This window comes from Chelonia mydas, chromosome 1, assembly GCF_015237465.2.
Source record: "Chelonia mydas isolate rCheMyd1 chromosome 1, rCheMyd1.pri.v2, whole genome shotgun sequence".
Classification (NCBI taxonomy): domain Eukaryota; kingdom Metazoa; phylum Chordata; order Testudines; family Cheloniidae; genus Chelonia; species Chelonia mydas.
This window is the reverse complement of record NC_057849.1, coordinates 98,992,530-99,009,075: the sequence shown is the minus strand read 5'-3', so window position 1 is coordinate 99,009,075 and position 16,546 is coordinate 98,992,530. Positions and strand designations below refer to the sequence as shown.

Genomic DNA, 16,546 nt, shown 5'->3' with positions numbered 1-16,546 from the left:
AAATGTTTATAATACCTACAAAATAGAGTACTTACTGGGGGGGGAGAGGGGTGTACAAACTCTTCTCAGAAAATTTCTATTTTTGGGTGCTCTGACTCTGCATGTAGCCTCTGCCCATTATCCTTATAATAAATCATGAAAAGTTTCAATCAATTTTCGAGATTATATTGTCACTAGTTCAAATTATTAGCAAGTTGACACAGATCTTTAAGCTGAAGCTTCAGTTTCACAAACAAAAGCTAACCACCTGAGACCACAGAGGACAGGATATGAGCTACTTATAGCAACTCTGAACCAATGAACAAGAATAGCAGGAAAACTGCCTTTTTTTCAGCAAAGGCCTTTGAAGTAAACTATTTATTAAACATTATAATACTCAAAACAAAAATCTTTGAAGGCAGGTTATCCTCCTCTGCACCATGTCCCATTGTGAATGAATTGCTTCCTTTTCCTTTTGGGACTTTTTTCATTTGTGAAACTGACACTCAAATTGTTCCCCTAAACTACTCAAGTGAGCCATTACCTTTGGCAATAGGATTAATCTATCCATCAGCACAGAGAACATTAAAAAATATTTGTAGTTAAACTATTCCAACATCACTGTGATATAAGCAGCCATGCTGTTTCTCAGGCGTTGTTATATAAATACAATAAATAAAGTTCCTCTTGCACAGTAAAACAGCATTAATAAGTAATGATGAAATGAAATCATTTGAAACAGAAGCAAGAATTCTAATTTTGAGACTTCATTTTTTACTTTTTAATTAAAAAAAGTAAAACCTACCACTAACCCTTTATTTACGAGTACGCATGGATTTTCTTTGTTGTTCTGATTAAAACATTTTTCTCTCTCTTTCTCTGTTGGATGAAGTCACTTTCCTGTACAGCATCACCATAATCAGTGGGATTTTCAAAAAGAATCATATAGAATCACATTTTCAAATATATGTGCGTGTGTTGGGGTGCTATAACTATACATATCTAATTTACAGCATGTGTGTCAACTGATGTGCATACACTGACTGAATGTTTCCACATGCGAATGGCCACTTAACTGGTTGCACATCCATACAATCACCCAATGCATACTCACTCGTACAAAAGATATCTGCACAAATTTATATCCACACAAAGACATAGATACATCTTTGAAAACCTGGCTCTTATTATGTGCACTAAAAAAGAAGTCTCTGACGCAACCATTAATAACCATTTCTGCATGAGAAATTCTCTGTCCAAAGCCTGGAAATGACTCATAACAAGCGAACTGAAACTCCCACTGGGCCAGCATGCATCCCTGCATAGTAAAGATGTCACTGATGAACTACAGACAAATCTGCAGAAAAAAAGTCTATAGTTCTATCAGTTGACAGAAATAACTTGCTCAGAGTTAGAGACTGTGGAGAAACCTACCACAATAGTGCCCTTATTCTGAAAGATGTTAAGCACCTTCAACTTTCACTGACTACTATTGGTGGGAGCTTAGCACTTCTGAAAAGCAGGCCACAGAAATAGCCTAAGTCAGGGATTGGCAACCTTTGATACGTGACCTGTCAGGGAAATCCGTTGGCTGGCCGGGGCTGTTTGTTTACCTGCAGCATCCGCAGGTTCAGCCGATCGCAGCTCCCACTGGCTGTGGTTCACCCTCCCAGGCCAATGGGGGCTGTGGGAAGCAGCGCGGGCTGAGGGATGTGCTGGCCGCCACTTCCTGAAGCGCCCATTGGCCTGGAACAGCAAACCGTGGCCAGTGGGAGCTGCGATCGGCCGAATCTGCGGACCCTGCAGGTAAACAAACCGGCCCGGCCCACCAATGGATTTCCCTGACAGGTCACGTGCCAAAGGTTGCCGATCCCTGGCCTAAGTGCTTGTGCCTTTTCTTATCTAAGGGTCAGACTCTGTCTTTACTCCTGTGCAATAAGGTACTACTCATCGAGCAATCCCATGTTCTTCAATGGGACTACTTTGTGGAGTAAAGTACTGCTCTGCATGAGTAAGGGTGGTAGAAGTCTGGCTATAAACATTTTAAATCTGTTTCCTTCCCTTCTCTGTAAGGTCCAGTCTTTGGTATGGTATGGTAATCACAACATAGTAAGGCTGAAGAAATAATACTAAATACACAGGCCCAGATACTTAGAGGGTGTAATTTGGCATAAATCAATTACTTCAATAGAGCTATGATGATTTACACAAGCTGAGATTCTGGCCTACTAAGAATTTGTTTGTTTTTGTTTACTCATATGCTGCCCGCTGCTAGATTTCAGCAGGTATACACTAGCATCACCATGCGATAATGTGACTGCTTCTTTTATCATGGGAGTCTATCATCTCCTTCATCTAGTATGGTTAGCAGAATTGGGCATAGGTAAATGACATATGCTTACAGCCGAACTTGGAGGTCCATTATGGGCTTTGATGGCCACAGGCCTTCATGATGTTAGGGTGAACTTCGTTAGTCAAGGAACTAGTTAGATGTTAGTCAAGGAACTTTGGAGAGCAATAGCTCCAGAATGTGGGAGCTCTCATTTTTTTTGTCTCCAGAACTCTATTTAAATGTAATGCTGGTGTGAGAGGTTGCTGTCCAATCCCTCTATCCTGCATTATAATAGGGCTAAAGAAACTCCTGCACACTGGCCTGCAAGAGGAACTCACTGGAATTTCCTGTAGCTTAGACGACCCATAGAAGCCTGGAGCTGCCCTGGAGGTCACAAATAGCCCTGGCAATATCTTTTGAGCAGTGCATAATAGTTGATGGTAACATCTTAATTTACCTAAACTATTTGCATATCTAATATAACAGGACACTGGCAATGTGGTGATTCATTGACCATCTTAATCTTCCACCTGAGCTAGCAATAGGAAATCACACTCATTCATTTCGAGCCACTGAGTATGGAGGAGGGTAGGAAATCTCATATCTGACTTCTGTCCTTTCTATTAGAGGACATCAAGAGATCAATCAGTAGCATTGTCACTTTGTGGATTAAATCACTGAGATCCAGACTGTCATTTTGTGATAAGGGAGCAGTGTCTCAAGGAGATAAATGATAGGTCTTCTCTTGCCCCAGGAAACAAACTTGCATCAGCATAACTAAGTTGCCAGGAGTGTGCAAATCCACACCCCTGAGCGACGCAGTTATACTGACCCCGGTGTAGACAGACTATGTCACAAGGAGGGCTTCTCCCCTCAGCACAGCTACCACCTCTTGGGGAGATGGATTAACTATGCTATGGGAGATGTTGTCCCATCAGTGTAATAGCATCTGAAGTGGTGCCACTATAGCATTTTAAGTGTTGATCTGCCCTCAGTTTCAGCCAGTGTCACTTATTGAGGTTCTGGGGGAGTAGCAGTGAATCAGATTCTTGTTCCTGGCTGGTGAAGCCCAGTAGCACTAGGTTCTCTTTAGAGGTGCAATGCAGACACTTTTCTTTATGAAGAAACGGTTATAAAGCTGTTCAAGAAATCATCGCTTCACAGTAATAATCTTGTTAATTATCAACATGTAGCCAATCTTTATTTTTGGAGGAAAAGCTGTTGACAAGGTGGAATCAGGATAAATTTGATGAGTCCCGGAGACATCAGATTTCCTTGATCCTAATGAAACACATTCTGGATATGGAACTGAAACTCTGCTAGAGACATTGGTTGAGGATCTCCTGGTGACAGATCAGGATAAAAAAAAAAAAGTGTCCATGTTGACTCTTACGAGACCCAACTCAGGAAAGCATGTGCTTCAATGTCTTTCTGAATCAGGGCCTTAGATCAGTAAGCTGCCTCTGATACCATTGACCATGAGGTGTTGTTGATATGGTTATAGTCTCTAACATGGGTGGATGGACTCTTAAGCGGTTCCATTCTGGTATTTTTGAGAATTCAAATAAGTTTCTTTGGTACAACTTATCACCTATCCTGAGGGATGGCTCTTTTATGTGGGAAAACACAAGGTTAAAAATCATCATCCTTCCTATTCAACTAAGAGGATTAGATTGGCAGTGTGTCAAAAGGAGGTTGGTTACAGCAGGTCTCTTGCCTGACCTACCCCAGTAGTTCCAGTTCCCTGTAGGTCTCTCTCTCAACTGAGCACAGTTTGCTTTTATATCTCCCTTCAGACCTGGTTCTCAATCCTGTGCTCCACCATGATGTAACCCTCATGGTCTGGCAGGTAAACTACTCCCAGGTGAAACTGAGCCCAAAGCCCCTTAGAAGGGGCCAGTTCATCCCCTTGTGACAATGTAAAAATAAATAAAAAATTGGAAACTTTTGTAGCCGAAAAGGTTCCTAGAATTTCCCTAAACACTTTCAGCTTAGGGAAATTCTAGGATTGATTTAGCATTGTTGTGCCCATATATGGGATTGCAATTTTGTTTTTGTTGTTTTAGATTACAATGACTTATTTTTACACCCCTTTTTGGTGTTTTGATTTCTTTAATGTAGTTAATAAAAAGTGTTTTGGCACTTTACAAAGCCATCCTTCCAAATCAAGCACTGAGCATCAAGCAGACTTTCACACTTCAAGAACTGCAGTTTATTTAGCCCATACAAAATACTTCGCACAACTACATATTCTATGAAAGCTGTATATACATAGACCTCTGTGTGTTTGTGTGTGCGCGTGTGTGTACATTCACATATATATGCTTTCCGTCAATACTTGAAATCAGTGACTGCTTCCCTTTCATCTTTTTCTAGAATTCCATTTATCATTTGTAAGGACCCAATTCTGCAAGGTGTTGATTTCCCTGAACTTGGGTAGGGATCAGTCCAATTCTCATTGAAGCCAAAGAGCGCTAGCATTGACTTAATCGGGAGTAAGATCTGTTTCTGAACCCTTAAAGCACTGTACAAGAACAGGGTCCTAAGAGCCTTCTGGATGTTAAATGTTATATTAGAAATGGGGGGGGGGGGGGGAATCAACATCAGTTGACCACAGGTTTGTTTTTTTTTATAGACCATTTCTAAAGAGAACATTGGTTCATATGTTGGTGCCACATACCTCACTATAGTAAGTTGTCACATCCCAGTGACAAATTCATCACAAATACAATATCAAAGTACAAAAATATGTTTTCATTCTCCCCAGAAAACAATGCCAGGTTGGGATGGAGATTAAAAGTAAGCCACTCCACACCAGAACAAAGTGCAGATTTGTCCACTAGGTTTTGACCTAAAGCAGTAGTGTTACAAAGAATGAAAAATCCAGAAGTCTTGATCTGCTGAGTCACTGAGCCAATCACAAAGGCAGAGCATGTTTAACAACAGTATTTTGGAAAATTGGTGGAGACAGGCCAGGTGTTCAATGAAAAATAGAGGATAATCTGGGGTGGGAAGAAGTAATTTACATTACAAGGTTATAATGGACATTATTTATTAAAAAACAGTTACAGTAATGACATTTTATTCATATTTGTGTCATTTATGGTCATATTCATTTGGGCTACTCTCTGAGTAAGAGAGTACTGCAAACTACTAAACATGACTAAGGTGGACAGAATCTGACCCTTAACATATTTTTTGGCAAAAAAAAATTCATATGTTTGAAACTGAGTTTTGAAATAAAACTAAACTAGCTCGTTAAACCATTTTCAGATGCTATTTACATCACCTACTCCCCTGTTCAAAATTCATAATAGCATGATTTCATTAATTCTCATAAAACCTTATTTCTCATTCAGCCAGTCAACTTGATTTTAAGTGCCACTATCTCAATCAGAAAATCAGCAAAATATAAAATACCATCAGCTGAATATTAAAATCTCCCACTGTGATAAACAGAAATATGAGGGTTCAGACAGAGCCAGATAGATTAGTGCTCACTTCCTATTCATTACGTGCTTTCAACTAACAGAGTACAGAAGTTCTATAATTTGACGGAAAAATGATTATACTTTTAGAGCTATTTTTCCAAGCTGATTTTCTCAGCCTATCCCTCTCCCTCCCTAAAACAAATGACTCGGTGTTGTTAGATGTATAGAGAAAACATGACTAATTAAATTAAATAACCCCAGTATGGCCAGGAATATATATTTTTGTCATCAGGAGAAGCACAAAATCACAGAAGAAAAAAAAAAACTATGCCGTTAGACATACTTCTTGCTTCAGAATTTATTTCCAGTTCACTATGGAGTCAAATGTCATACTGGTAATTAAACTTTGACTCCTGTTAGCAGCTGTATTAACGTGGAATTAGTCCCAGAGCAGCACTACCCAGCTCTGTTGTTGGGGTTACTCCCAGTGCTAAACAGCACGTTTGCTGACCAGCACAGGAAATCCCTCTCCTGTTCCTTGAGTTGAACCAAAGGGCTGGCAGAAAGAAAATATCTGAAGTATTCAGAACAAAACTGGACTCAATCTTCCCCTTTCTTAAGCCACTTCCAGATGCCACAGCTTTACCAGGATGTAGAGGCAATTACATTTCCCCGCTTTGAGTCCAAAGATATATTTTGGTAATCACATAAAAAATAATACGATACTTTTAACATAGCATTTTCTCATTCAGTGAAATGCTCTGTTGGCTCCGGATATCCATAGACTTGGTAGTTGGGACTGGAGGCCTTTTATATTTTATATAAGCCAAAAGTAGCTACAGATATGCTGAACCATTGACACCCAAATCACTGTAAGTGCCTCCTTTAAATAGGAGAAGGATAGATAAATCTAAGGATAAAAACACACTATCAGCCTTATTGAACACTGGTGTAATGGCTGTTCCATAGATATACCAGCTCAAGCACTTTATCCTTGAAGAAATAAGGTAAGCGTTATATTTCAGATAGAAATTGGAAATTAGCATATTGTGGTGTCTATTACCATACATCTCTGACACTAACACAACTGAAAAATACACTAGTTTGGATTGTGAAGGAATCCATTTTAACAAACCACAATGAATATGAGACAACCATAGGCTCATGTTAACTCACAATGCAGATGCACAGGCACTCAGGGTTACACAATAGGTCTCGCAATATATTAACTCAAGCAAACATAGGTAGCTGTGATGATACCTGTCACTTCCAGGTCATTTCATGTTATGTACCCACACTATGCCTGCAGATCTTTCGGTAGCATCTCTTGTGAGCAGAAACTGTAGTCTATTTCCTCACATATGACCACTACCCAGGCTGTCACACTGGTTTTAGTTGCCTTGGGTCAGAATACCTAGTACTGATCTCTTTAAAAACATCAGATGATACTTTGTCCCCAGTATATTATTTATAACAGTTACTCTCGGGTTTCTTGAACAAATTAGGCTTTTAACTGTCTAGTGATGTTACATAAAGGAAAACATACAGAAAATAAACAGATTAGCTTATAAACACTCCATTTTCCCCAGTGGAAAGGATCGGGGAACTAGCACATTAAACTTAGTGGTACTATGCATATTGCTTTTCTTAGGGGCTAGTGGAAACCTTTGTATCTCTAACAGCATCATTTCTTCTCTCTGATCCTATAAGGCAGCATGTTGGGTTTGCTCCAAAATAGACTTTCTTCCTCGCCAGTCTCTGAAACCTGCTTGTAACTGGCTCATACATTTTTGAAAGGTTATTCTCCTCGGGCGTGACTATCTCCTCTCAAGATCCTGCTTGAGTACTTCCAGGCAATTTGTTTATGACTCAGGCTAATCCTTCCTGGCTAGTCACCTTCCCTTTCCTTCCCTCACTTGCTATTATCTTTTAATTGTTGAACTTACCCTATATATCTAAGTCATTAGACACCTCCTTTCTGTGAAGGACTGGCTAAGCAGGAATTCTTAAAGGCAATTAACGTTAGGTTAGCCCCACATGCTTATATTTCAGTGGGTGACAGGACTTTCCTGACTTCAGGACTGAACTGAGTGTGGAAGTTTTCAGTTTAGGTAGGTCAGAAGTACAATTCTCATGCAATAAAATACAAAATTAAAAATCATGTGGGTATCTTACTCATGTAAGACCTTGTTTGCCCAACATTAAGCTACCATTGCAAACTTTTTGCTTCCCCACCCTGCTCTATCCACATATCTGAAATGTACTTTGGAGCAGAGGGGTGCTCTATAGAAAGATGAGGTAGCTATAGAATCTTTGGCCTCTCTGCTGAGACTGCAAACAGCAATGCCAACAAAAGGATGGTTATTGGATGGTGATGTGGACACCTGTCCAGTAAGAAATGAGAGACAGAAATCATCAATGCATTTTGCACAGGTCACTGTGATGAACAGCCATCAGACAGCACTGACTTTCATTCATTACCTATTGACCTAAGCTGGATTTCAGTCTGAAACCTGGTTAGGGGGATACCAACCCCACACTGGGCCAGCAAGGATTAATGAGCTGCTGTTGACCACTCAACCCTGCCTCACCACACTTGCCGTCAGGTGATGAAGGGGCAGTTAAAAAGGAAGGAGAACAGCTCAGTTGCTGGCCAACCAGAGATAACACATCTTATCTGTTGCTCCTTGAGGGAAAGGATCAGCTCAGGATTTCTACAGAGAAAGCAGACTGCCAGAACAAGGTAGGCCAGGCCTAGGACTACTGGGTTTATTTTGAGAGTATTTTTCTTTGCTTGTTTGTAAAAAGGTGGGCTGGGCTGCTTGGGAGAGGCCTGAGGGGCCTACTAAGACTGCTTTAGGGAATCCCTGCTCAGGAGGGGTGTAAAAAAAAAAAAAAAAAAACACCTATAGTTTTTTTTGCACCCTACTCGAGCCTGCCCTGTGGCTCGTCTGGGACCAGAGCATGCTCTCACAGACCTAAACGTGTTTTAATAGTCATTTCAATGTTTTTACAATGGAGAATTGGGGTTAATTAAATGTAATGTCAATCATATCCCTCCCACTGTAGGAATACAAGTACTGTAGGTGGTCTTTAGAAATGGTTTAACTTTTCTTTATATGGGCTAACATATAAAAGAAACACGCTAGATACTTTTTACTGATATTTTTACCATCTGCATTTTCAAGAAGTACCTGTGATTGGAGGAACCTATGAAGAAGCTGTCCAGCATATTGTAAAGAACAGTTTAAGCCATCACTTGGCTTGATTCTCAACACATTCCAGGAACCCCATAAACAAAGACAACATGTGCAATGTTAACTTTCTCTTTTATGCTGTCACCTTTTTTTCTCAGTATAATGACCTTCCTGCACAGTGTGTGTTACCATAAAAAGAAACAGAACCCAGTAAAAATTAGAGGAACTGCTTAATATCAAAATGTTTTATCTGAGGAAGACGACGCCAATGTAAATATAAAAGGCACAAGAATTAAAAAGTATTTGTTTTGCTATTTCTTCTTTAAGTTCAGATTGTTCAAGTGAACTTAGCCAGAGTTTTTTGTTACTACACATCATATTCTCTGTCCAGTAAATGAAATGCTGCTCCAGAGAACATGAACTTGGCTAGAAATTCAGACAGTTTTGATTTTCTCCATTTGACAAGCAAAAACCCTTTGAATGCTTTTGCCAGTAACCAAGAACTGGGATTAAGGGGGGGAAAAAAGCCAGAACAGCAAACAAACCACAATAGTTGCCTGATGTGGTATATGGTAGTAATGATTATTCATTAAAACAATGAAACAATTACATTTTAGGCATATAACATGGACATGAAACATACATCAGAGATTATCTTTTATACTCAGATAAAGAAGATGATCTAATTGTATTTTAGATGGACACAGCCGACATTTGTTATTTTGTTGTTGCTAAACAAATAAATGAAATGGTAACCTCACATCTATTTAAGGTTCATAATATTACATTTAATAAATAAAATTACTCTGTTCAAAGTGCAGATTTCTTTGAACTAAATATAGAGTTAAAACCCTTAATCACACCTTGCACAATTTTATTAACACACTCAGGAAGAAAACAAACTTTAAAAATATTCCATGAGCTGTAATAAATCCACTGTAGCCTCCTCCATGGCAGCTGGCCCACAAAGCTCAGGAGGGCAGGCTTAACACAATTCCCTAGGATTATTATTGTTCATATTATGGTAGCATTGAAAGGCCCCATTACCTTAGGTACAGTACAAGCCCAAAAGCAGGCACAGTTCCTTCTCCAAAATGTTTAAATGTACTACAGTAAGCATAGTGAGTCTGCATTTTCAGCAGTCAAAGAATGCCCCATGAAACAATGTATACTCTCTCTAACATGGAGCCTCTAGCTCCACAGAGCGGCACGCATGGGAACTGAGCAATAGCTGAGCGATGTCAATAGGATTTCACTGAACTTGCTGGTGAAGTCTCCCTAAGCAGACCAGAAACCCGAGGGAAGGAAATGAGAGTGATTATGTACAGCTGAGCAAGCACAGTACAGAGACTATAAATCTGTGATATGGTGTTCACTGTTGGTGTTCTGTGGTAAAAATGTTTACCATCTGCTTTACTCCCTCACTGTTATGGACACTAATGGAGCCTTCAAACATGAAAGAATGAGGGGGAGGGAGAACAATATTAAGGGTAACTATTTTAAAGCCAGTCTTGGTTGTCCATTACATCAGGAAATCTTGACACTAAATAAAAATGCTAATTTGCTCTGTACAAGTTTCTGGACTCAGCTCTGGGAGACTACTCAAATTCACACCAATGGAGAACAGGACACAAACCCTGCCCCACCACATCCCATGTCTTTAAGCCCCTTCTCTCACCTTACCCTGGGAGTATTGGGGGAGGACAGGCAGCTGGTGCAGGAGGTGGCTATACTGGTGGAGAACTCCTCTATGCAGGGGGAGTTCTCTACTAGCCATATCTGGGGTGCAATTAAACCTTAGTGCACTTGAAAATCCATCCCTCTACATTTAAATCAAGAACTGAAATACACTATTCAACTTTCATGCTGTATATTAAACCAGGACCTGACTACCTCAAATTAAAGATTCCTATGCTACTTGTACTCTGTATGAAAACAGGTGGTAGCCACAGCATCCAGTCTGAATTGCAACTCAGGTATTTATATTTTGCTCATCTAGACTTCTCCTAGGGAAAGGAGCTGCAGGAGCCTCTCTACTCCTCCTTCCCTACACCAGCCAGTAGGGGTTTCACAGTTCTCCTACATCCTGCTCACACAGCAGTACTCCAGGCAGCTAAAGCCAGTGGGAGTTCACTCTGCTCCTCTCCATGGAGTGGCACTGAAGGGGCTCCTCAGATTCTCCATTGCTTATCACCCCAGCTAGCCAAATGCGCTGGGAGGCCTGTCGTTCAAGCCCCAGGCAGTAACATCAGCACCCAACTCCAACAGAGTGGTAGGTGACATCACCACAATGGCTGGTAATACCACTGCAGATCACCCAGAACTGCAAGCAGAAGACAAAAGTGAAAGAGGAAACTCCTAACTGAGTCTGCTATGGACATTCATGTCCCTTTGCCCCACCATTCCATGCCCCTTTGCCCCACCATTCCAAACACTTCATCACATCCGCACATCATTTGCACATTTACAAAAAGCCAGCAGGCAAACCTGGATGAAAGGACAGCACAACACTGTCAGACCCCTAGCATCAAGGGAAAGGGAGGCCCAGCCCCTTCATGGGAACTAGGAACTACTGTCTCACACTCTCCCAGATCACTATTATCATTGGGATGCAAAGACATCACCCAAGAACACTAACATTACAGTATTAGTGATGCTGATAAATGCAGGATCATCTGTCAACAAAAAGAGTGCCATTCTGGATTTGATTTTGGATAAGACACCTGAATGAATGACTGGCACTGGCTCAATGCCATTTCCATCTAGGACAGCTAGTACGCACAGGAGACTGAATATACCATGAACCAAGCCAGAAAGAAGAAATGAGAAAGTGGAGCAGCAGTCTTGTTTCTCCCTATCTTTGGACAGACTCCCAGCATTCCCTCTGTGCTGAGAGTGGTTTTGAAGCAGGTTCATGCCCCCTGGAGCCAGTTCTACAATACATCTTCAACTAGGTTTAAAACCAGTTTTAAAACTGATTACAATTTTGGGAAACTTCCTTGGAGTAGACCATGCCTTATACAAGCTTAACTAAAGCAGTCTCTTCCACAATCTGATGTAATTTTCATGTATATTACATTTACTCTTGGCAAACTGGCTACTGATGCCAAATTGTTCAGTAATGTTTTTGTGAAAACATCATTCTTGAATTCCAGAGAAACCACTGATGCCTGGTTCCTTTTGCCCTCCCATCAAATTTTCCAGGATTAAGTTGAAAAACAGTATCTGATGCATAGTCTCATTTTAAACACTGAGCTTCTGCTGTATTGTAGCAAATAATTATGGTGAATCTTACATTGAAATAAGCAAGGTACAAATGTTGGAGGATAACAAAGAGCAAGAAATGAACGATTGAAAAACTGACATCTTAGATGATCAAATTACATTACCTTGCTGTTCTTTTTCTTCTGCTTACCCTCTCAATGAGCTTCTATGTTACTGAAGCATGCTTCTATGACCCTGGCATTCATGCAGTTTTTCTTCCTACAATAGTTTGTCTAGCATTCCCAGATGAAAAATGGTGATATTATGTACTACCATTGAATTTAAGTATTTTCCTTTTAACAAGGACACAAATTTAAAGTTTCCACTGAGGAAAAATTGCCCTCTATTTTGGATAGCGATTCTATTTGCCTGACACCTTGCGTCTAAGATCTTTGCTGTTCTCTAGGCACCCTACCGATATTTCTTTAAACCTTTATTTCTTCAGAGCACTAATGGTGGATTATTTCAAGAATTCCATTTATCTCTGGTGCTAATCTCTTCTTAACCTTCTCTACAGCTTCCATCACCACCTTCCAGCTGGATTTTGACAGGTTAAGCAGTATCAACCTGTCAATTCTCTTGATCTTCAAATATGTGCAATACCTTGCAGTTATATTCTGCTGCATGTATATTATTCTAGCTTGGGTCTCCAACTCCTCCTGGATTAAAACCAAAGGTTCTGATCTCTCCTCATTCAGGATACTGTTGGTGTACCAGTATGAGTTCTTGTAAAAGTTGCTTTCTCTTCTTTACACTCTTTCTGCTTTTCAAGTGAACTCAACACTACCTCAAGCTAAAAATACTGAAACCTAGTCTCTCCATATATGTTGCTCTTCTATAATGCCTTCATGAATCCCTTCTTTCCATATGAATTAATATGCTTATAATTCCTATATACGTTTTTGAGACTTCTTCTCTCTTGCCTTTTTAAGGCTGCAAATTTACCATGGATGTCGCTCACTGCACCTAGGTTTGCTATATTTGCCATTGTGTGATCAAAAAGACTCAACAGGGAACCATGAAACTCCAGAGTTCTAATCCCAATAGCATGGACTCACTGTATGGCTGTGGGCAAATAACTCTTTGGTGGTGGGGAGTGTAAATGCCTCTCTTAGAGAGGCCAGGTGGCCTAGTGCTTTGAGGGAAGGATCAGTGCAGCCTCTGCTTCACAAAGCCATCATATGAGATTGATAATCTGGCCAACTATAGCTTGATTTCATATTTCCCGTTTTGAGTAAGATTGTAGGCTAGCTGGCTGCAAGACACCTCTCAGAGTATCTAGAGGTCTCTGATCTCCTTCACCCTTGTCAAAGAGTGGTGCAGACCTGGCTTTGGCACAGACTACATTTGATTGCATAGCTTGCTGATCTAATTCTGAGGAGGGAAGGAGGATTCCCAGCACACTTCTATAATGCATTATTTTTTGAGCATCAATTATGCTTGGTGCTTGCAAGATACAAACAAAAGTCCTATCCTGAGGATCTTAAGCACTGGGAAACCGATAACAGGATATTAACTTAGATATTTTAAAATTCTAATATCACTTTTTCCCCCCTCTTATAACATTGGCACAAAGAAAGCGTTTTTCAGAGTTAGCATGTGAGAGTATTACAGAAAAAATGACTCTTTAGGAGGGACTGGAATGAGGTGAGGGGGGGAGCTGGGTGGACCAGGACAGCATTAGTAGAAACTGGACTTTGCAGCGCTGATGGAATCTTGCTGTACTCCCGCTAGATTTACCATATCCTTTGCACTGAAGCACTTGAGCACCTACCTGGGCAATTTGTTTTCACTGGTATTACAACAGTGCGGACTTTCCCCTTCCATTCCCGTTGTCCTGACCTCTCTCCTCTCTTCTCCTCCCAAATCAAACCACCACCAGACACAGGAAGGACCTTGTTGTGGCTCTGTTGCTCATAACACAATTTGCTATGATAATACTTCCTGTGCATGCTGCAAATATGACATCTCGCCAAAACTAAGGACCGGTGTTTGAAAGACCGTCACACAAGCGTGATACTTCCTGTGCTCTACAGGACCTACCACAACTGCTCTGCCCTTCACCTCCTTCATAGCCATTTACTTCTGAGAGTCAATGGCTATAAATATTTCATGGAAAGAATAAACTGAAGAGGTGGATGCCTACTTGTGCCAGTACTTATTTGCTGCAGGGTAGGCAGATTGGCTGATCTTCGGAGAATCAGAGGTTCCTGAGAGACCTGTTACAGCAATGAAAATGTAGTTTTAAATATATTTTGCTGCGGTGAAGAGAAAGTTTAGAGCAATTAGTTTTGCTCATCTGTGTCCACAATTATATCACAAGGGGACACTGGCAATTTCACAGTCCAGTCTGTTTCTCCACTCAGAACCGTAGTGCCCTCTCCTTCTCCCTCCATACTGACTCGCTCAATACATTTCTACAACAGTTCCAAACATCTCTTTCTTTCTATTCCCCGCCCCCCTCAGTTTTTTCAGCACTGATTACTTCTCACCTCAACTACTACAAACTTCTCTCTGGCCTCTCACCTTGTCATTCCTTACATTTCCTTTTCTCTTAAATGCTGCCACAGATGACTGTCTACCTTACCATGTCCATACCCTTCAATGGCTTTCCCTCAACTTTTACATCAAATCTATGCTCCTTGTCCATGCCTTCAATGTGCAGCCCAACCAAGCTCCTGCCTATTCCTCTGCCACCATCTTTTAATTCATTACCTTTGCTCCATCCAAGCTGCTCAATTTTTCATCCTCTCTTTAGTGCATTTTTTTCCTGCTCCTTTTTTCACAGCCCCATCAGAGGGACCTGAGGGAGAATGATACCATGAGCACATAAGTCAGCTGCTGATGGTGTAAACTCAGATCAAAGACGATATCTTGGAGAGACCATCAGTGATAAGCCCTCTGGGAAAAAGTATGTTTCTAAAAGAAACTTGGAGGAAGAGAAAGAGGTTGACTGGCACATAAGAAAAGTGAGAGTCTGAGCACCGAGGTATGATGGAACTAGCTGTGGAGACAAGTGTGGAAGAAAGATTGAACAAAAGGATGTTTAGAAGTCAAACAGGAGGAAATGTGACATGGGTAAGACAAAGTAATGCAGGGCCTTGAAAAGGAAGACAAAACTGAACTTCACATAAACGGCAGTGAGCCAGTTCAGAGAGAAGAGAGATAAATCAGAGCAGCAGGAAGAGATTATTTTAGCAGCATCAGAGCTGAGATGAAATCAACAAAGGAGGAGGAGGCAGCAGCTGTAATAGTCAAGGTGAGAGACAACCAAGTGTGGACAAGGGTTTGAACTGTAGAAATGGATGAATTTTCTAGTTGCTCTAAAGGAGTACACAGCCACATTACAGCTGTATTCAGAGTTCCGTACTGATTTTCCATCTGCTTCAAGGTGCGATGCAAGGTTTTCAGTTTGATTTAAGATTTGGGATGTGGATACTTTAGAGATGGCCTCTCTTACTACGTACCTTTCCCGATTGCAATGGTAGAGATCACCAGAGACAGTTCAGCTCATAGCCCCTTGATATACACACTACTGAGATGTGGAAGCAGAATGTTTTCACAGGAAGGTTCCTGACTGTCTACTTCACTCCCTCTAGTAGTCCACCAGAACCCAAGTCTACTGACCTTTGTGTCATATTGTTCAAGATTAAGCTTTCTGGTCAAAGATTTGTCTGCCTATAGATCATCCCTTGAAAGATTTTCTTTATGATCGGCTAGCGAAATTGAGAAGTTAGGCTATTTGTGCTGTCTGTTGTGACCACTTTAATTTAGTGTCTTGTTTTATGTCACATACCCAGACACTATGGCAATGGGAGCAAACAATTCATTAAAGAAGTGTACAGGAATCACTTCACCCACACTTGAAATACAGCCACAGCACCTGTTGACAGTGCACAGCAGCACCACAACTGTTTAGGACAGGAAGTGTAGAATACCAAATACAGCTGAAACTGCGGTGGGAATTTATGTAGACAGAAGGTAATTACACAAAGTGGAATTTGGCCAAGACACGGAGAATGCAAAGTGCTATGGGGCTTGTGCAAATTACCATGGGAACCTTAATGATTGTAAGTGAGCCGGCTCATCATTTACAGTCCCTCAAAAAGACAGCCCATTCAACACCACACTATCCCTTTGCTACCTTGAGTTACACCAAGCTGCACAGTGCTTCCTAACTTGATGGCATCTCCTGTGCCACAGCACCCACTCGTAACAGTGTTATAGAAAACAGGATGAGACAGCTCTGAAATCTTCTGAGCACAGGGATGAATTTTTTGTTCCCTGTTGTGATTTACTTTAGACTTATAAGAGCTCCTTTATTTTAGGTCAGTATGATGACA

General features: G+C 40.8%; 1 protein-coding gene across 9 annotated transcripts in view; it reads right to left on the bottom strand.

Moving 5' to 3' along the window:
* PCCA (propionyl-CoA carboxylase subunit alpha) overlaps window positions 1-16,546 on the bottom strand; it is a 391,797-nt gene that overhangs the window by 50,718 nt on the left and 324,533 nt on the right. Inside the window, exon 23 of one of the 9 annotated variants that reach the window (XM_043535156.1) lies at window positions 14,971-15,006. The exons of the other annotated variants lie outside the window; for them this stretch is intronic. Coding sequence (XP_043391091.1) covers window positions 14,986-15,006 — 21 coding nt within the window. The 3' untranslated portion in view covers window positions 14,971-14,985. Of the gene's footprint in view, window positions 1-14,970; window positions 15,007-16,546 lie in introns of those variants that run through there. 9 annotated transcript variants of the gene reach the window in all.